The sequence below is a fragment of the Mugil cephalus genome, chromosome 22 (assembly GCF_022458985.1).
Source record: "Mugil cephalus isolate CIBA_MC_2020 chromosome 22, CIBA_Mcephalus_1.1, whole genome shotgun sequence".
In the NCBI taxonomy this organism is placed as follows: Eukaryota; Metazoa; Chordata; class Actinopteri; order Mugiliformes; family Mugilidae; genus Mugil; species Mugil cephalus.
The window spans coordinates 1,408,199-1,430,142 of NC_061791.1; the positions used below are offsets into that span (position 1 = coordinate 1,408,199).

The 21,944-nt window shown below is 41.5% G+C and overlaps 1 protein-coding gene across 1 annotated transcript in view; it reads left to right on the top strand.

Moving 5' to 3' along the window:
* LOC125000203 (thyrotropin-releasing hormone-degrading ectoenzyme-like) overlaps positions 1-21,944 on the top strand; it is a 165,346-nt gene that overhangs the window by 85,066 nt on the left and 58,336 nt on the right. Inside the window, exon 5 of the mRNA XM_047575601.1 lies at positions 5,771-5,925. Coding sequence (XP_047431557.1) covers positions 5,771-5,925 — 155 coding nt within the window. The remainder of the gene's footprint in view (positions 1-5,770; positions 5,926-21,944) is intronic.

Consider the following 21,944-nt stretch of genomic DNA (forward strand, 5'->3'; position numbering starts at 1 on the left):
TCATTTGGAGAATACACCGCACACCCACTAATCCACAGATCTGATGCAGCTTTTTATTTCACACAAGGTCGAGATAAAACAATTAAACAGAAATATGCCTCGTTGGAGAAAGTGATAACACAGTTTTGGGAAATGCTATATAATTTACTACTGAAAATACTCTGCCAACCAAACTAATACAGTCCACGATACTCAAAGGACAGGTACTTGGTAAAAATACTTCTAATACTAATAGATATCTATTGTTTTAGTTCTGTTCAGTTTGTTGTTTTAAAATAGATCTTTTCAGAACTGTTAACGGTGCATTAACTGTGGGATTAATGCGTTTTATTGTGATGGAATATTTTACAGTCTGATTTATTCATAACTCGTCTGTAAAAGTCTGTATTTTGTAAAGAATGTTCTTCCTCTGAGGTTTTATTTTGCAAATCTGGGAAGTCACAAATTGAAAATTTAGCCATGACGCTGCATTTCATTTATTTCTCCCACAGTTCCTTTCAGCTCGCAGCAGTGTCCATGGTATATGGTTATATTTGGTTAAATTTACTATAATGAACAGGACTGTGTTGTATTTGTGGTTGAAAGAAAGGAAAGTGGTTTGTTTAACCCACCCTGACCTCCTCCGTACGCTGCCTCCTCACTAATGTCTTAACTCATAATTATCAAATCCACTAGAGGAGAGCGTCCTAATCAAGAGGCTGTTACCGCCATTCATTTAGAATTCATTATAGAAATATGAAAAACAAGAACAAATTTGCTTCTTATCCCTAAATGATTTAGATGGAAGCAGAACCCCGTCCCTCAGGCTCCTTCCTTTTTACTTTTTATAGACGAGGAGAGTTTCTTCAGGCTGTTTGGTGACGTGTCGCTACAAAGGACGACGTGTCTCTGACCTACAAACTGTTTCTATAAACTACTACACAACCTGATGAGTCAGACGTCGACACAAACGGCCTCCGCTGTCACTCTGTCAGCTTCTAGCCGGATGAAAGATCAGCAGGTGTGAATACTGAGAGCTTTGACGCTGAAAATGTGATGCATTAAATCAGAGCGAGGCCTTTTTCAAACACATTCATATTTATTCATTTAGGACCAAAAAAAAAAAAATAGACTTTTTACAGAACCATCTTATTTTCGCTTATTTTTCACGGCCGTGTGAGTGAACGATCTTAGTGTAGAAATAGTTAAGGTCTGATTGCATTTGTTATCTTTTAAGAAGGTGTTTCTCCGACAGATTTCTGTTTCATTTTCTATCCTGATGCGTCTGTTTCTATGAAGCGCGTCTGATTGAGGTACGACTTTTATCTCGAACAAACTGGAAACACGTGCAGACTTGCAGGAAGTCGACCATCTGCATCTGACGCTAACCTACCAACGAACAAATCTACTAATCTAACAACCAACTAATCTAACCAATCTACCAACCAATCAATTTACCAACCACTAACCAACCAACCAATCTACCACCCAATTTACCAAGTAACCAACCACCAAATCTACCAACTCAAACTAATCAAAACAATCAACCAATCAACCAAACTACTAACGCAACCAACCAAACCAACCAACCACCTAATCAATTTAACAACCACTAACCAACCAAGCAACCAACCAATCTACTAACCAACCACTACCTAAACCAACCAACAAACCATTCTACTAAACAAACCAACCAAACCAACCAGCCAACTAATCAATTTACCAACCACTAACCAACCAACCAATCTACTAACCAAACCAATCAAAACAATTAAACAACCAACCAAACTACTAACCAAACCAATCAAAACAATCAAACAACCAACCAAACTACTAACGCAACCAACCAATCTACCAACAACCAACCAACCATTCTACTAACCAAACCAACCAAACCAACCAACCCATCTACCACCCAATTTACCAAGTAACCAACCACCAAATCTACCAACTCAAACTAATCAAAACAATCAGCCAACCAACCAAACTACTAACGCAAGGTCAGGTTGTGGTGGTAACAGGCTAAGTCAAGAATTCCAGGTGTCTCTTTCTTAGGACACATTTAGGAACCTCTTCCTCAGTGATTCCTAAGACTTCTGAATCAACATATTAAGTCCTTCTACCAGATTCTGGGTCTGGTTTGGTCTAGTTGCCTGTTTGTGGTGAACCTCCACAGTGAGGGAACCAGTAGCAGCTTCACCACATGTCAGAACTACTTCAACTGGGCTTGAACATGGAGATGCTAACCCAACCCACAATCTGTGACTGTAGGTAAAAGAGTTGAAAGTAGACTAGTAAATAAACCTTTAAATTGTATCAAGGTTTGTATTAAAAACAACTAATTTTCATAAAATAAACTGAAATATAACGATAGAAGAATTCATGGCGCCTTGAAGAGACGTTACTGGCCCTCTGACTTCTCCAGAGATCTGAATCCTCGACACATTCAGCACAGCAGGTCGCCATGACTGCCTTCGCTCTGGCAGACAGATGCATGCTGGGTAAAAGATGCCACTCTGCAGTCGGTGCAGTGACTTCATGACAAGTGTTCATACCTGACTAACCAGCAGACAGACTGACTGACAGCTGCTGCAGAGTTCTGCTTTAAAATCCACCCAGACTCCGGCTTTCTGCTGGGAGGCTGCTTAGAAGTGTTAAAAACTACAGCTCTGCTTCATTCCTTCACTTCGCCTCATTTTATATCAACATTTAGACTTTGTGGTGAGTAGTTCCAGGACATACAGGTAACTCAAACAAATCAGTGTCTCCCCACCAGCCTTCATCAGCAGCCACATCAAAACAAAGAGTCATTTTATTTGATTTAACTAAATTATTAAAAGCTCAAAGTGTTGACGTGATTAACTATTCTTCTATTTCCTTCCTTCAGTTTCTGTGTGACACAGACTGAAATAACTCAACATTAACATCCATCCTGGTGAATCTGGTCACAGCTGTTCAGCTTTAACGCACCCAGTAAGAAATTAAAGGACCTCATCTCACACCACCTGTAGTAGAGTCAAACCAGGTGAACACGATGAGTCCAATGAGTCCAAAACCTGGATCATCTCCCCAAGTCAGAAACCAGCTGTTCCTGGTTCTGATCGATTGAACCAATCAGAGCTCTGGACTCCAGGTGCTGCATGATGCAATGTGTCATTTTCTTCTGGTTTCACTGATAAAAGTCTTTTGATGGAAACTTCGGAGTCTCGTCTTTAAAAATTAGACCAAGACCATGAATGAGCTCCAACATGTTCATGAACAGAATTTAGTTTTACTGTGGGTTTGTCCTAAACAGGTGTTTCTGTCTTGTTTTTTGTGTGAAAAGGCTTTGAAGTTGTAGTTGTGAGCGGTTAAAAGCTGTTGAGCCTTGGTTTTAGGGTAAAGGTTGTAACTAGAGTTGTGGGTTTGGGGCCTAGAGAATCTTCTCAAAGATAAAACGCTGGTGCTTCCAGCTCCTTTTTAGCACCAGGTTCTTCCTGCTGCCTCCTTTTGAAGCAGCGTCGCCTGCAGATACCGTGATGATTGACAGCTGTCAGGTGGCGCTGACGCCCTCTTCTGCTCAGATGATTGACAGTTTGCTGCTGGAGATCAGGCCGACGGGCGTCACGTGGAGGACGCAACAACAAAACGTACAAACTGAGGCGCAAAGAGCCTTTTTCTAAAAGAGGAAATCTGCTTCAGTGGGAACAGTTTTCTGACTTTAAACTCCTCAGATGGTTTCCTTCATCAGTCCTGCAGCTCAAAGTAAAACACAAATTACTTCTTTATTATGAAGCAAAGTGTTGCTCAGGTCAATAAAATAAACCTTGGCAGTTTTTGTTGAGAAGGTTAAATGTTGAACCGTCTTCTTCCACTCTGAGTAAATCTGTTTTCATCCTTTGAAAGGGACGAGACCCAGACCCTGAATGCTTTTATTGTTGTGATGCTGTGACAGAGGTCTCTGCGTCTGATTTTGAATTTAAATGAACTCTTTTTCACTCATTTGCTGCAGAGAAACGTTTCCTCCTCGTTCTGAACAACCACAAGTTTCTGCCACGGTGAGGAAGTTCATTTTCACCTCCTCACCTCGCTCCTTTCATCACGTCTCCGTCTTCAATCAGGTTCGCTGGGTGAAAGGAAGTCCGTTTGCTGCTCCTCCTCTCTGAATATCGCCTTTTCACTTTGAGAAACTCCACTTTTGTGTCGAATAGAGCCTCGTTTCCACTGGAACTTTTTTATTAACCGCTTTCTAGCTCCGCTCCGGCGTAAGGAGCCCCCGAGGAAGTGATCTTTAGCTGCTAAATGCTGTTCGCTGTGCAGCAGCTCATTGGAGTTTGTTATGACCCGGCGCTACCAGAGAAACCAGATGAAGATGGTTTAGGTGAAGGTTTTATTGCTTTAGCGATAAACAAACACGACCAAACAAGAAGGGGCCAGTGGGTCTGAAATTAATGAGACAAAACCAAACTAAACCGAGATCTTATCTGAAAATAACAGTGTGACTCCGCGGCCGAAGCAGAAACACAATGAAACACCCTCGTTCCTCGATGAGCCTCAGTGTGAGCGGCAGAACGTCTCATTACAGGATCAGCTGGTGTTTCTGGTTCCTCCGGCTCTGCTGAGTCCACTGTTTAATTATGAGGCGTTTTTCAGTCAGTACAGAGAAAGAAATATCTCTGCATGGAAGAATTCAACCCCACGGACCGTCCATCACCACATTAAGCCCCGCCCACGTGATTTGATTGGTCCAGTAGAGTGTTACGGTTTTCCTTTTGTTCAGACACAGATTTCTTAGATGATAGAAACATGTTGCTCAGACAAAAAATGTCCTGTTATCTAAGAAATCCACGTCTGAAAGAGAAACTGTCACATGTGATTAATTGTAAAGACACAATAAACATAAACTAAACTAAATAAGACGGGCAGGAAGTAGGTCGGACCTCCAGGCCGGGGTTTTGGGAGTTTTGGTCATTTTCTAGCTTTGAGATTTGTGGGCAGAGAAAAGTCTGGCTTCCAGATTAAATGAAGACCTTAAAACCAGAGTCAGGCGTCAGAAGACGAGCAAACGTGGGATAAAACCACAGCAACAGTCTGAGAAACAAAAGCTGCTTCAGGAAACTAGTTCTTCTTCTTCCTCGGCCTCGTTTCCTTCCAGACGAGATGTTCTGGTGACCATGTTTCCTCTGTGTTGGAATGAATCCGACGATGGAGACGTGTTGGTCGTCCTCTAAGACTCTGAGGACATGGAGGGAAACTCTTCTTCTGTTCTATTTATTAGTGTAAACCTCTTTCTCGTCCTCTTTTTGTGGAACACGGTTTCATCTCCTGAATTCAGGATGTTGCAGTTTAACGTTTGTAAAACACGTAGATGCTGGTTCATGAACTCAAGAAACACTGATGCTGTTGTTTCTTGTCTTGAGTTCACAAACACCAGAAACAATGAGACGTTTACTGTTGCTGGATTAATGCTGACTCTGGTAAATCTTCTTTACTGAAGCTAAACTCGTCCTCCGTCTCCACCTGCAGGAACTCCTCCTCGTCCTCCTCCTCCTCCTCCTCCGTTAAACAGACACATGTAGACGTGGACCCGGTGAAACTCCATATCTCTGTGTTGTGGGGATGAAAGCGTTCTGTTCTGTGGCAGGTTGTTAAAATGACTCATGAGTTTAATTCAAACCCAAAATGGGTTCGCTCCGAGGCCGGCAGTGGAATCTGTCAGAGCGACCTCCTCGTCTTCTCTGAGCGGTGGAATCTGTCTGGAAGTGGAGGGCGGCTCTTAATGCGTTCTCCTTGTTGTTGTTGTTGTTTTCAGATTTGCTGGCCGTGCCCAAACACCCGTACGCCGCCATGGAGAACTGGGGCCTGAGCGTCTTCGTGGAGCAGAAGATCCTGCTGGACGCTGAGGTGTCGTCGTCGTCCTACCAGATGGAGCTCACCATGGTGGTCGTCCACGAGATCTGTCACCAGGTACGAGGTTAAAGTTTGATCTTCTAGCTGTAAAACCCTCTCAGACATGGAACATGTGGCTTTTACGGTGACTTGGATTCTTTAAGGTGTCTCTGATTGAGGAGGTTACGTGAAGCTTTTTCCTCGTCTTCTCCTGGATTCAGTCCAATAATCTGACTTTAAGTCAAAGTTAATGTGGAGAAAGCAGCTTCTTGTTTTGTCTCCAGAAACTTTTCTTTTAAATGTTCAGTGTTTGTTGTTGTTTGTGTGCAGCCTTTGACCCGAGTGGATTCTGTTTAGTTGTGTTATTGTTGGTATTGAATGATGATCTCCTACTATCACATCCACCGGTTTAAGACGTCGTAGCATCAAGATGCTTCTCACTGAGTTTCAGCTTCAACGTGTGTAGAAAGAGTGAAGATCAGCCTGTATATCAGTTTTTAAATTGTGTTGATAGACCAAGAAAAACTGGATTTATTATCAGTGATTTACACAAGACTTTTCTCCTGAATGTTGTCGTCATGTTTGGTTAAAAGGAAAACGCTGGAAAGAGGAGGCGGCTAGTTCGCTTCAGTCTATGGAGACAGTTTAGAGACATTCAGACATCATTACTGATTGGACACCTGATAGTTGTGGACATGGTCCTAAATAGTTTTAGGTTAGATTTAAATTCTACCTCTGAGGATCTGATCATTTGTATAAACTCCTGGTTTGAATCTCTCTGGTTAGTTCAGACGGTTTCACGTTTTTATGTCGGTGGTTGTTTTACTGATGACGTTTAAAGCCGGTGAAACCAGAGTCAGATCATGGATCAGCTGACTGATGATGAGGATGTCGTGTTCAGTTACTGAGCTGATGGAGTGAAAGTGACTCTGTTTAAAGCTTCTCCTTCATACGCTGCACATCTGACTTAATGATCCACCAGGGAAATTACTTTGTCACCGTAGCTTCGTTGGATAGAAAAGATAAAATAATCCACTTCGTAGAGTTATGTTCTGCTGAAGGAGGAGGAGGAGCAGGAGGGGGGGGGGGGGGGGGGGGGGAGCTGGTTAATGTCAGTTTAGTCCAGACTGACTCACATCTGGATCCGGATCCTTCAGGGCGTCGCTGCTGATTTGATTTGATTTAGTATTAATTCATCAGATCAGACGTTTTTCAGGCCAAAGATCCCAAACTGATTAAGTCTGGACGTCCTCCCTGCTTTATGTGTTTTATATATATATATTATAAATACACATTATTATTAACATGCTGCATTTAACGTTAAGCTAATTAAATAATTCACAGGTTCAAGTATTATTCTTTATTTCTAACACTGCAGCGTGTTTCTAGTTTTTCCCCTGAGGACAGAATCACGGTGTAATATGCAGCTTTGTGATTGGCTCAGCAGCGATGGGGGCGGGGCCTATGTGTACAGGAGGCTGAGATTGACAGGTCTGTTCTGGTGTGAAAACAGGCTGTTACAATACGTTGGATTCATGTTAATATGCGTTTAAGGAAATATACATTTATGTGGAGAAAATTAAAAAAAACATATATATATATATATATATATCAGTTACATTTACCAGTTTAACGTCGTCATTGGTTAAATATATTTGTGGGATTTAAATATTTTCTTCCGTCTCTGTCTTGTTTCTTTAGTTCCAGTTTTAATTGTGTTTCCAGCTTTAGAGCTGCAGCTGATTTATTTCAGTTTGATTTATTCGTTGTGTTCATTCGTAGTTTTCACCGTGTGTCCTGGTTGATCGGGTTATAAACGGTCAGTGTCGTCATGAATAATGAGCTCGTTATTATTCATTGATTCAACGCTTTTGTCTTTTCTGGTGATAATTTGAGACAGAAGTTGTGTTTGTTTTCTTCTGAATGAATGAGAGGTTGAGTCGGGTTCGTACCCTCAATATAATAATAATAATAATAAAAAAAGATTATTCAGTCACACAAAGATCTTCTGTTAGAACCAGGATTTCACTTTTACTTTGATTTAAAAAAAGAATCAGTTTTTATCTGAGTTCAGTTGTGTTTACATGGAGAGATGAAAACCTTTTTATCTGCTCCTTGGAGGCGAAACATCACATCCTCTTATTATTTTCATTTTAAACACGTCCTGAGTGAAACAAGTGAAATAATAAATCACTGAGGAGGATCCTGCATGTTTCTATTAGATGATCTGTGATTTAAAGGATGTTTAGGATCTAGAAACGTCCCCGGAGACGAGACGAGACGCTGGGTTTGACTCATAACGAGTTTTCTAGACGTTCAAGAGCTGCTTCGATTTTAAATGGAAATAAAAAAACGTTACAGTGAAGCTGAGAAATAAAGACGAACTTTAACGGAGGAAGATTATCTAGAAACGGATCAACTGTAACATCAGAGAGTGTGTGTGTGTGCGTGTGTTTTATGTGTGTGTGTGTGTGTGTTTTATGTGTGTGTGTGTGTGTGTGTGTGTGTGTTTTATGTGTGTGTGTGTGTGTGTTTTATGTGTGTGTGTGTGTGTGTGTGTGTGTGTGTGTTTGTGTTTGTGTTACTGATCTCCTCGGGCTGCAGCAGCAGCAGCAGCAGCAGATGAGATGATCCTGTTTTTACAGTGTGACATCGGCTTCGTGACGAGCAGACAAACACGATGAAGCAGAAGAAAATTTAAAGGTTTCAGTCGGATAAAGAGAGAAAAAGAGAGAAAACGTAGGAGAAGAAGAAACGACGTGATGAAGGGACGGAGACGAAGAAGAGAATAACAGAGAGATGAAGCAGGACGACAGAACGAGAGCAGAGAGAATAGTTGATGTGTCACTGATGATGTCACTGATGATGTCACAGCTACTGTCTGAAAACAGACGTAAAAATAATTTAAAGAAAATAAACTAGTGATGATTGATACCACACATTTAATTTCAGGCCGATATCAGCGATACTGATCTGATACTTCGATATTTCAGATCATAGCTTCATAGAGATTCATTCATTCATTTACTTTAAACTCTGACGTATATTCAGGTATCGGCCTCATTTACGAAAATAACACAAAAACCAGACAGAGACACAATCACACAAAATATGTGGAAATGTTGTTAGAAACACTAAAAAAAGAAATAAGTGAAATAATAAAACCATTAATTACGACTATAAAATGAAACCTTGTATCTTAATTGTGACTCTGTGGTTTAACCTGAGGTTTGTTGTGTTGCCACAACTCAACAGTTTAGTTCTTTCCCGCTGTGTCTCCTACACAGAAAGTATCGATATTTCAGTATCGGTCATACATATCATTACTACAGACTCAGAGTAAAAATACTGCATCACAGTTTTATAAACACTATGAAAGACGAATGTTGTACATTGGTCTGATATTGAAATTAGAATATACTCTTATTCTCTAATAACTCTCAGTTTTGTGTGATTATTGTGCGTCTGTAACGAGCCCTGAAGTTTGTTCTATATCCAAGAAAAACAAACTAAACAAGGACTCGTAGTTTCATCCAACTCACGGAGGAAAAAGCAGAACGATGCTGAGAGCAGTGATGAATGTAGAGACGTGAACATCGGGGGGAACAACCCATTCATAAACACATGACAGGACGCGGGAGAACCGGTTCTTCCCGCCGGGATCCACCAGAGGACGCTCCTCGGAGGACGGCAGCGTCCACATCGTAGCCGGAGAAGACGGATGGTTTGAAAGAGGAGCAGAGGAGGACGTGAGGGAGCTGGACTGAGAAATAATCTACCGGCGATTTATGACGACGCAGGGTTTCATTAACGCCGAGGGACGGTGGAGTCTGAACCTGGACCAGGACTGAGGAGTCCCCACGTCACCAAGCACCACGGGAACTCAGGACTCTGTATTTATTTAGCTGCACCATAAAACAGGACAAAAAAATAACTGGACTTCTTCATGGTACCTCCCCAACAAAGAGTTAACATAAAAAAACGACATAAACAACAATAAAACTAAAAAAAAAACAAGAGTGTGAATGAATGAATGAATGAATGTGTGTGAAAGGAGACTATTGTAAGTCTTGGTTTATTGAAAATGACTTCAGTCTGGACTTAGAATAGAATAGAATAGCCTTTATTCTAATTATATATCAATATAACGAACAAACACAAGTAAATTCAAATTAGTGCAAAAAGATATTATTTACAAGAGATTAACAAGGTTAAAATATTAAATACTGAGACAAAATTATAAAAAAATATATTTTTGTTGCAGTAAAATTGGTGTAAAAATGTAAAACTTGTATTGCACAAGTATAAAAACAGATTAAACTGAATTAGCATCAGGTCTAATTACATAAATGAACTGATGCTACACATTCATTAATACACAGGACGAGATGTTTCAATCCCTTCTACCATAATCTGAGGCAAAACTCAATTAGAAGCATCCATCTGAAAAACCAACCAACAGTCAGCTACTAACTAGCCTAGCCTAGCCTAGCTTAGCCTAGCCTAGCATAGCCAGCAGCAATAGCTAATAGAGATGATGGGACATGCAACAACACTTGCTGCTAGGACCAGAAATAAGACACTAACACCAGCTAATTAGCCTGGCCACGGAAGTAAACCGCTAGAAAACAGCAGCTAACTAGCCTAGCCAACAGCAATAGGCTATGAAAACACGAATTCCCAAGTAACAAACCTTTAACAAGCCTGTGTGAGGTAACTGTACGAGTAGGAAACATTATAATTCATTTATTATTACCATATTTTTGTCTTTTGTTGCAGTAATTCATAGTAGTTGAAGGTGTGAATGATTGAGGCTAAACTCTAGTGGCCTGTTGATGAAATGAGTTCTCAGACGTGTCCTCCTGGGTGCGTTCACGCCGGTATTTAAAGCTCCCGACCTGTAATCAGATCACCCAGGATGCTGAGCAGACATTTACACCCCAGCCCCTGCAGAGAAAGATAACCGACTTTACTACCTCCTTCTCATTTACCAGCGCTGGTCTCACATTTACCCCTGTTAGCCCGTTAGCCCCTGAGCAGCCTGAGCTCCGGTTAAGCCTCCTCCTCCACGCTGTGACTGCTTTCTGTCTCCTTGCACTATTTTAAAACAGTCGTTTGAGCCCCTGAAATTTGTGCCCCGGCTCCAGAACAATGGAGATCAATGGACCATCACGGATCATTGAACACCAATACATTAGCATCTACTTAGCTCGACTGCAGCGAAACACAGAATGTCTCCACACCTTGGACGGTTTCGGGGCCCGAGCCGTCCGGGGGGGCTGAGGTAATCATGGTGCTATATGGGATCATTTTGATAATGAAAATGAAAAGCTCCTGTGTAAATATCCCGGTGCCGCTGGCTGACTGAAGAAGGAGTCGTTTCCATTTAATTTCCTTCAGGATGTGGCCTCAGACCCACATTTCTCTCCGCTGAGTCTGGATGAACGCTACCTCCAGGCTACGCTGAATAATAACGTTAAGCTTCAGCGTGTGACGCTCTGCAGTATATTAACTCATAAATATTACCGGACATGTTTTAGAAAGAGGACTAATAGTGTCTTTGTCTTTTTTTCTGTATGTGTGCATCTTTCTTCATCTGCTTTGTTAGCTTAGAGGGGCCAACGGGAAGAAAGGGAAAATGATAAGTAATGTTTTGTCTGCAGCTTTGCACTCCATTTCATCCTGAAGCCATTTATCTCCTTCGCACACACGCACACAATGCGAGAGGGAAAGTTGTTTGAAGCTTCCAGTAATCAGCTGGTTCACTTGTAAGGACTTTAAACTGGAAAACAGAAACAGACTTTCCTTCTAAATCCTGTCAAAGGTTTAGCTGTGAACCGACTGCGTTTGTGTTTGCAGAATAGTTTTGAATTCGCTCTAATCTCGAACTCGAGCGATAAGTCTTTTTAAGTAAAGAGAACTGTTTATTTCTTGTTTGAGAGTTGTTGTTTCACTAAAATACTTCAAAAAAAGCTACAGTGCGGGAATCTGTTGTACAAATAAACATATGTTACATTCAAGTCTTTATGGATTTACACGCCCTGATCAGCCCAGTCAGCGGAGAGGACTGGAAGTCTCTTTGCTTTTTGAAGCATAGACGCCTTCATGTTGCTGTGACGTTAGCTGGAGGCGAACAGAGAAACGCAAAAACATGTAAACATGGTTGAGGCTCTAGTAGTAGAACGATTAAAGTTTGCCACATTTTTAGGTCTGGTCACCATAGTTAATGCTAATGCTAACCGCTAGCTAACTCAGCATTAGTTGTGTGTTTCAGTGGTGTCCAAGCAGAATTTGCATTTACTACGTTTCCCTCCACAGTGGTTCCTCTTACTTCTTGTCATATATTTATTGGAGACGCTTCACTTGATAAAGACAGACCAGACTTCGTCTCCTCTGTGTCCTTTGGTCAAATCGTCCATCCAGTGAGTGAGAGTGTAGGAGTCGGTGAATATCGTCCCGTCAGTCGGAGTCAACTTTTAAAAATAACAATCACGTTATCGGGGAGTGAGTGTATCAGTATATTCTCTAAAATATGCGTTTTTCTCGTCTTCTTGCCAAAAAAGTCAGTTGAAATAAGCTAACCGCTGTTTACGAACTAGCATGTTTGAGATGTTTTGCCTCCAGCTAAGCCCCGCCCCTCAAAATACCTCACACTGTTTACAAGCTGTGAGGAGGGGTTACTTCTGTAACTCAGGTTCTATGAATTCAGGAAGAATTAAATAGAATCCGGGAGGCGTTTAATAATTGTTATTTTCTGAAAAAGTCTTTATTTTGAAGGTTGAGAAGTATATTTTTCTCTGTGTGAGTTGAACCGTAATGAATTCCAGATGTTGTGATTCCAGACAGTTATTCTGATAAAGATCGTCCGCGGTGAAACACGTGAATCCGTGCTGAGATATTTCATTCTGAACCAACAGATGTTTGTGCTTCGCCACAGAAGTTCCTCTCGTTATTTTTCCCGGTTAAATCAGGTGAATTCTCGAATTGTTTGTCGTTGCGTTCACATTCATAAGTTTGAGTGAGCGTAGTGATGCTGCCGCCATCTGTCAAACGAGTCCAAAAACGTCTGCTTTTGTGTTCTGGGCTGAATTTGAAGACGCTGTGTTAATTATCGTTTTATTTATGTGGGTTTCCACTTGACTGACTGAGCTGCAGCGTCGACTCACTCGACGTGGTGCTGGAGACGAGCTGCTGACAGGTTCAGGCTGAATGGACGCTACAGATGGAAACAGATGGAAAACATACGGCGGTTTCTTTGTTATCAGCCGAGGGAAACGCAGACGCCGTTTCATGGAACATCAGTTCAGACTCTGAGGCGAATAATGATGATCACACTGAGGGTTCAGGGGCAGTACCAGTAGTGGCCACTAGAAATGATCTTACTGGTGGTTTGACAGGTACTTGGTCCCTGGAGGTCGTGGATGGAAACTTTATTCATCCCATGGGAAATGTGGCATCATTACAGACCAAATTTCTCCCTTTTTGGGGAAAAAATCAGGAACAAAAGAAGAAGCTGGATAAATGTTGTTACCATAAAGTCCAGTGTTCATGACTTGATGAATCTGTAGGAAAACCTGTATCTGTATCTGGAGTCTGATAATGACCAGATACTCACCTGTAATGGTTCTTAATGACATGTCATCATCCTGAGACTCCAGGTGTGAATGAACTTCCATCCCTATAGTCGTCCTTTACTCCTCTTTCAAACCATTTGTCTTCTCTGGATAAAATGTGGACGTTTTTGTCTTAAACGCAGCGTCCTCTGTCTTTCAGGTGTAGTTTCCTGATGAGTTGGTTGAGTTTGTGAATGAGTTGAGCTTTGTTTCCCCAACATAATCGTCTAAAATCTTTATTTTAGCTCTAATTAGTTACAGATTTTACCCTGAAACTCTTTTCTGACACGAGAAAGCTGGAGCCAAACCACCATCTCTTTCCAAAGCTAATCACATCGAAGCAAACCATAGCTTAGTTATTGTGGTTGAAATGGAACCGATATGGAAGCATCGGAGCAGAAAATGAGAAAATTTACGTGGCTCGTCAGAAGTATAGCGAAAAAAAGCTGGATCCTGCAGATTCACGTTCTCAGAGGCCCCTTAACCCGCTGGTCTACATGGAACCAATCAGCCAGTTAATGAGCCTCCAACATGTGGCTTTGAAATGTGGTGCACGTTTCTACAAGAACAGAGAAACAAGAGATACCACCCAGGAACAAGTTCCTCTACTTTAGGGAGCGAAAAGGTCCCGTTCAACATCTGTTCAGACGTCACAATAACATCTGTCCATCTTTTAGTCCCTGTCTTCACACCTGCTCTTAATTTAAATGTGTCCCCACATGTGGAATGTGAATGGATGTTTCAGAACCATGAACACCGATGTTTCCTGGGTCTGTGTGAGTCAAGTTATTATTTATTCATCTTTTTTTTCTGAGCGAATGAGTTGAAAAACTTGGAAATTGTGAATGTCACCCCTAGAGTAAAGACTTGTTTTACTTTTGTGTTTTCATGTAGAAAGTCCAGATGAATGAATCTCTCATATCTGGTTCCTGGTCTCATATCTGGTTCCTGGTCTCGTATCTGGTTCCTGTTCTCGTATGTGGTTCTGGTCTCATATCTGGGTCCTGGTCTCATATCTGGTTCTGGTCTCATATCTGGTTCCTGGTCCTCAAACTAATGTAAACATGTGTTTGTCACATTAGAACATCATCAACATCATCACATTAGAAACATTAGGACAGTTGTTCTTCTTCATGGTTCCTGATAAACCAGTTCAGAGGGGGGACCTTGTAGACCACATTAGACCCTGATCAGACCTGACGATGTTTCCTGGATCTTCTCTGATTGGCTCAATGAAAACCACATGACGATAACCTCACTGAGAGGTGAAGTCCTGGATCCATGAAAGGTTTGAACTCCTCTCCACAGATCAGCCCTGTTGAGTAGGTGGTTTTTAACCCAGGACTCATTGTGTGACCAAAGGGATGAGGTCAAATCACTCATTCCTCGTGGTGGTTTATGGGACAGCAGCAGTTTTCTGAACCAATCAAACCTCTGGACACGAGCTGGAAAGCTAATTTTCTGCTTTCATTGATAAAAGGACCAACACAGCCGACATCAGAGAGCATAAAAAACTCTTTGTGTAATTCCCCTCACTGCCAGTAGGGGGAGACGAACATCTCACAGTGCCGCTTTAACGTTTTAAAGGTGGAGAAGATTTGAGACAAGTAATAGGAGAAGGAGGAAATAAGAACAATTTTTTATTTTTTAAAAAAAGATCTGAGACCACGGACACTATTAATCCGAAATAGTTTGATTCAAAACATGTTTCTTCATGTAAAACAAAACCATTTTTAACCCTCTATCGTTCCTCTGGGTGGTTTATGGGACAACAGCAGCTTTATGAACCAATCAGAGCTCTGGACTCCAGCTGGAAAGATATTTCATTGATAAACATCATTATAGGATTCAACCAACACATTTTTACATGTGAACCCAACAACTTCTTATCATTTTTTAACCGTGTTCCAACTTTGATTCCTCCAGAACTAAACCACGTAGAGAGATTCTGATTTTTGTGATAGAAACTTCAGAGTCTTGTCTTTAAAAAGAGACCAAGATCATGAATAAGCTCCAACATGTTCATGAACAGCATCCAGTTACTTTGGGTTTGACCTAAACAGGAGTTTTATCTTTTTATTTTACTTTTTTTGCAAAAAGGATGAAATGATGAGATGTTAATGTGAAGACAGTAGCTAATATCTGAGTAATCTCTGTTTTGTGTGATTAAATAGTTTGGATTATTCTGACTCACTAATGACCTCCCAGTCGATTCTCTAATAATCTACTTTAGCCCTGGATTAGCGGATATTAGCCGAGTATTTAGGTTTTGTGTGCGCCACAGTGTCAGATTGTAATCCCATTGTTGCGGACGGACTCGAATGCGGCGTCCAACTGTTTTGTCTCGCACACCGACGCGGGGTTGTGTTTGCCTGGGGACTCTTTTCAGTTTTCAGCCGTCTGTTAATTAAAAGAGACAAAGAAAAGCACTGGGCCGAGATTCAGGAAAACAGATTTACTCCATTCATCTGCTGATCTCTCTCTCAGACACATTAATTCCACCATATGCAGGAGGAAGTGGCTCAGTGTGGATCCTGGCGCGGCGTCAGCACAGTCATCGCTTCTCGACGCTCGCGCGCACACACAAACACACAGTGAGGTTTGTGTTGGAGTGCAGCCTCCGTGTTGTTTCCAGCTTCACCTGGAGTGAGTGACGTCCCAGCAGGAGCTCGGCTCCTCCAGTCGGGCGTGGGAGGCGTCGCGTTGACGTCTGACTGGAGGACGGAGCCATCAATCATCCGTCCCACGGCCTACAGGAAACAATTTGTGTTTCAGACTCTCCATGTCAACCCTTTTCTTCACACTTGTCATGTAGCTGCAGTTATACAGTACCACCGAGACCTCTGCATCGCTACTGACCGGAGGGGAACATTTGTACTCGCATAGCGCCGACAAAATGTTTCTCTCCCCGGAGAATTTTACATATTTCTGCATAAAAAAGTCCTGGATGTAGAGAAAAATAACCAAATCTAACAAACAAGACGGGAATATTAGATCTGTTCATACAGGAAAATGAGCATGTTAATGCAGATTCATCTACATATATACATCGATCAGCCACAACATTATGACCACTGACAGGAGAAGTGAATTACATTTAAACCACCTTGTGACATTTCAGTGTTCTGCTGGGAAACGTTTGGAGCTGGTGTTCATTAGACATGTAGCACCGATCAAGTATCTGTGGGATGATCCACAAAGGCCCTTACCCTCAAAGACCCCCCCCACTAATAACAACATTCAACTGTGACAAACACTTACTTTGATGGATAAAAAATCCATAAAAATCAATGTTGCTACTCATCATCGATCGACGTGTCCAAGGCTCCAATAATCGCCCCAAGAAAAATCCATTTTGCGTTTAGATTATTGAAAACATTTCCATGTTTTTCCATGTCATCACAGACACTGGCAGATAAAGGGTAATTAATCAAACGTTTGGTATTTGTGATCAGTACTGAAGAGGTTTAAAAGATTTAGGTTAAAAACTGATTCTCACACAAGCCCTGGAAGTGGACAAAGAGAAGCCAGTCAAACGGATGAAACAGAAATATTAGACTTGCGTGTTTATTTATTAAGGAAAATGAGCCAATATTATGTATCAGTGACTTGCTGAACTGCTGAACAGTGGTGGTAGTTTTAGGTCCTTCCACAACATTTCTCTTGGATTAAGGTCGAGGCCGTTTGGCTGAAGTCAGACATTTAACATCTCAGGAGGATTTTTAACAATAATTCAGCGGTTACAGCTTCTTCTTTCTTTCCGTCTGTTGCTCAAACCTCATCAGATTTTATCGGTTCTACGGTTAAATGTTTTCAACAAGCTGCCGCCTCGAATCTGAATCCACCGGAGTTCATTTAACGTCTCGTTATTCTGAAGAAGCTGCTTCAGTGTGGAAGAAGAAGAAGAAGAAGTTTGGTTTCTAAAGTCGTGTCGACATCACACACATATTATACGTTGAAGTGTGAAAGTGCTGAAGCTGTCACCGCGTATATTTCTCTCCGCAGTGTTTTGGTTCAGAGTGGGTAATTTATTACTGAGGTCTATGTTTGCATAGACTTCATTACTAAACAAGGAGCCATAAATCATCTTATTGTTTTGTCTCGCTCTACCTGCTACACTACTTTCCTCTCTCTTTGTGTTTGCCTCACCCCTCCCTCTACTTTTAATTTAAATCTGAGTCTTATTGATGCTCAGGTTTATTAGTTCTACCTGGAGTCTAAGTCATTTTGATTCAACAGTGTCCTAATATTAAATAATCCTAATGGGAGAAAGGGGAGGAGGTTGGGGTGGACGGATAGGTCCACAAAACATCTGTCCTGATCAGATAAATGTCCTGATAAAAGTCTTGTCTTCCTTCTTCTTCTATAGAGTCGACTGGATTCAGTCCAATAAATCTTTCTTTAAGTCAGAGTTAATGTGGAGAGTTTAGCTTGTACCTCGTGTTCTCTACTACACAAATGTTCTGGTCCTGGTGTTTATTTTGTATTGGTTCATTTATTTCTTGGTTCTTAGTTGTATTTATAATATTTGAATTAATAATCGGTTCAACTCACACGTCACAATATTCCTTAAAAATAAAAAGGCGCCGTTTTGTATGTTTTCATTCTTTAAGTTTAACCAGTTTGGCTCCAGTATCAGATAAAACCTGAACCAGACTCAGACCCTGAAAAGTTGCTGTTGTTGTTTGGCTGCAGCCTTTGACCTGAGTCGACCGAACAGTCTTTGCTTTTACAGCGTTTACACAGATTTGAATCCAAGTATCAAGTGTAGTGGACGTTATAGTAATTTTTTATCCGTAGTTTTGAAAAGTGCGTTATCAAATAAGCTCAAAGTCGCTATCATCATGGTAGATTTGCTGTAGGAAGCAGAATATTGGACGGCGTTTCCTTCAGGCAAACGTTGGGGATACTGGATCACTTATTGGTTGTCTGTCTTTTTCCTCCCATCGTCTCTGAAGTCGACTGTGAGCGTCCATCCTCGTCCTTTCCAGCTAGAACTCAACATGTAAAGTAGCTGCAGCTCGTTCCAGGATACTCGTTAAAAACACAATTAGCATAAACATCTGTGAATGTTTTTTTTTTCTTTTTCTTTATTTTTCTTAGAGCTGCAGATGCTTCATGAAGACGTCCACGTTCAGCCTCCTCCTCCTCCTCCTCCTCCTCCTCCTCCTCCTCCTCCGCTGGAGGACAGGAAGGTTTAATCAATAACAACGTGTGAGAGGAATCCAGTTATATTTAGCCTGGCTCACCTCCTCCTGCTCATGTCCGGAGCTAATTAACAGGCCGTAAACAAACTTCTAACACCCCCGTGTGGGTTTCTGCGTGTCTTTGTGTGTGTCCATGTTGGTGTGTGTTTGAGGCTTATTAGTGAAGCTGGAGCCACTGCACAGTCGCACACAGAGACACACATTTAAAAAACAGACCATGTCCTAAACAGCTATAACGACGCACAAACACAGCGAAGCTGCAAGTCTAAATGTGTGTGTGTGTGATGTGGTGAATATTAAACCAAAGACAAACAATAAAATAAAAGTGGAGATGGTTAGAAAAGGAAATATATCGTTTTTGTAGTTTTATTTAACATGAGGCTCAACGAGTCGTGTTCCAGACTTTGGAGCTTGTTCTTCTTCTATTTGAAAAGAAAATAGGGTCAACAACACTGAACTATGGAAGAAAATAGGGTCAACAACACTGAACTATGGAAGTCTCATCTGTGTTCAGGCTCCAAGCTGCTGTTATGGTGAATCTGGTGGGCGATACTGGGGATTTTGGTATCGACCCGATACCAGGTATATACAGGGCTAGTATTGCCGATACCGATAGCTTTTTATTTTTCTTAAAAAGTCATGATCGTTGAATAACTCTGTAATTTCGCCTTTTTACAAATATCTTAGGCAAACAATCCTGTTTTTATTAATCAATTAAAATATAAACTAATTAAACTGTATAAAAATTAAAGTAACAAAGTCTACGTTCTCTATGTTGGTCTAAGTTGTTGTAGGTTTGTTGTAGGGTTGCTGTAGGGTTGATGTAGGTTTGTTGTAGGGTTGCTGTAGGGTTGTTGTAGGTTTGTTGTAGGGTTGCTGTAGGGTTGTTGTGGTGTTGCTGTAGGGTTGTTGTGGTGTTGTTGCAGGTTTGTTGTAGGGTTGACGTAGGGTTGTTGCAGGTTTGTTGTAGTGTTGTTGTAGGGTTGTTGTAGTGTTGTTGTAGTGTTGTTGTAGGGTTGTTGTAGTGTTGTTGTAGTGTTGTTGTAGTGTTGTTGCAGGTTTGTTGTAGTGTTGTTGTAGGGTTGTTGTAGGGTTGACGTAGGATTGTTGTAGGGTTGACGTAGGGTTGTGGTCGCTCAGTGGTTTTATTTCCTGGTTGTTGTTTTTGCCTCATTTTATTTGACAGAATGCGTCAAACACACACAGAGACACGGGGCCGGCTCTGCACTCAGCTCTGAAGTTTCCTTGTAGGAAATCAAAGGTCTCGATGCTGTTACCGGCTGCTTCTACCAGGCAGCTTTATGGAGCAGTTTAAACATCACACAGACAGACACATTTAATAAAGGAGCGACACACAATCCGTCTGCAACACAAGAACGAAAGAGAACCAGAGGGAAACACAGTGTTTTTATGTTACCTGAGGTTCTGACTGTGAAAACACCACAAGATGAGACTAGTTTCAGCTCCATTATTATCACATTCTTTTACAAATATTAATTGGATGGATTTTCTCTGAATATGAGTTCGACTTCTTAATTTTTTAAAGAGAAAACCTCTTTACAAACGGTCCAACTGGCCAGAAACTTTAAACATCTTGGGCTTTTATCCAGGAAAGAACGACGATAAAACTCCTCTAAAACAGTTGTGACTCATCAGGCTGAATTATCATCTCTCCGGTCATAATGTTGTGGCGTACATACATCTGGATTTGAGCAGACTGGTACGAATGCAGAACTAAACCGTCTCTGTATGAAAGGTCCAGGTTCTGTCTGAACCCAGAGAGGTTCCACGTCCGACGTGTGACGAGATGTGGACGGTGTTTGTGCCTGAACAGGTTTTATTTGTTGGCTGCAGACGAGTCGGTCCAAACAGAAAGTACAGGGATCAGATTCATCCCCTGGAACAGTGGGATGAATATTTATCAGCGAGGGTCAGACTCAGGGAGGAGAGGAAGAGGAAGACGATGATGATCAAAGGCCGACGTCGTCTTTGTTCTGGGAGACGCAACCAGAGGTGAAGGAAAGAACGAAGGTGGTGGAAGAAATTTAGAAAGACGACAGTCGAGTTTCTCTCTCTCGGTGCGATTCAGTTTACAGGATTAGTTTGAATTTTAATATCTACTTTTGTTTAAGGCGTGTTTGTCTTACTCGGCCATATTTACCGTCGCTCCACCACCTCCTCCCTGGAGGATCCAGAGCCGCTGCTGCAAACACTCATCCACATTCAACAGGTGCAGCACCGGGGGCCCTGCAGCCCCCAGGGACGCATGTGTGCAGGCTCCACTCAAGGTTAAATGAACAGTGAAACCTCCCGCGTGTCCTGCTTCATATTATTGATTGAACTATTTGACTGGAACACATGACATGTCCAACCCCTGACACAAACACTTTTATCTCTTTATTTCTACAGGCTCTGAAATGGAGCAGATGATGTGATTACATATCTGCAGCACCTTTCTGCATATATTTGCATACATTAAAGAGGGAAACTGAAATTGCTTTAACTCCTTCACACTTTAACAAGTTCAGATTGGTAGCAGATAATGCACGCGGCGCTATTAAATCCAAATGAGCTAATTAGCTTAAATAGGGGGAAGGTGAGGAACAATACGTGTTTCTGGGGACGGGATCAGATCTGCTGGTTCCTTCCTGAATGAATCTACATGTTAACGAGGTCAAATTTATTTCATCATTGCTGACGAGAACCTGTGACATTTTACACTTGAGTCTCAATTTAGTCAGAAAAAAATCAGAAAACAAACATGAAGGAGGAATAAGGAAGTTTTTATGAAGGTGAGAGGTTTCAAATATACACGAAACAAAGAAGACAACTGGACTTGTGGAGTTTCTTGAAGACGTTTCATCCGAGTCTTCTCTTCTGAAAGGCTAATGTGGGGCTAGGCTTTAAATAAAGGATAATAACGGAATAAAGGCACTTCTAAGGATTTTTTTAAAGCGATAAGAACAACTTGAATCCTACTAGAGGGACGGCTAAATTAGAGAACCAGAGAATAGTACAGAAAATACTCGGAGCCATGTGTTTGAAGTCTCAATGTCTGAGGAGGAACTTTGGTGAAAAATTAAAACCCGTCCAGGGATTCAGATGCTTCTATGAACGTTCGTTCGTCACGTGGCTGAAAAAAGCCAAATCTGGACTATGTGGCCACTGAAGTGATGTGGATGAGCCTGTTTCTCTTTTCTTTGCCTGGAGGAGATCTTCTTCATCTTCTTCATGTAGAGTGTGGAGTGGAGTTCTCTGACCAGACCTTAGCTCTGAG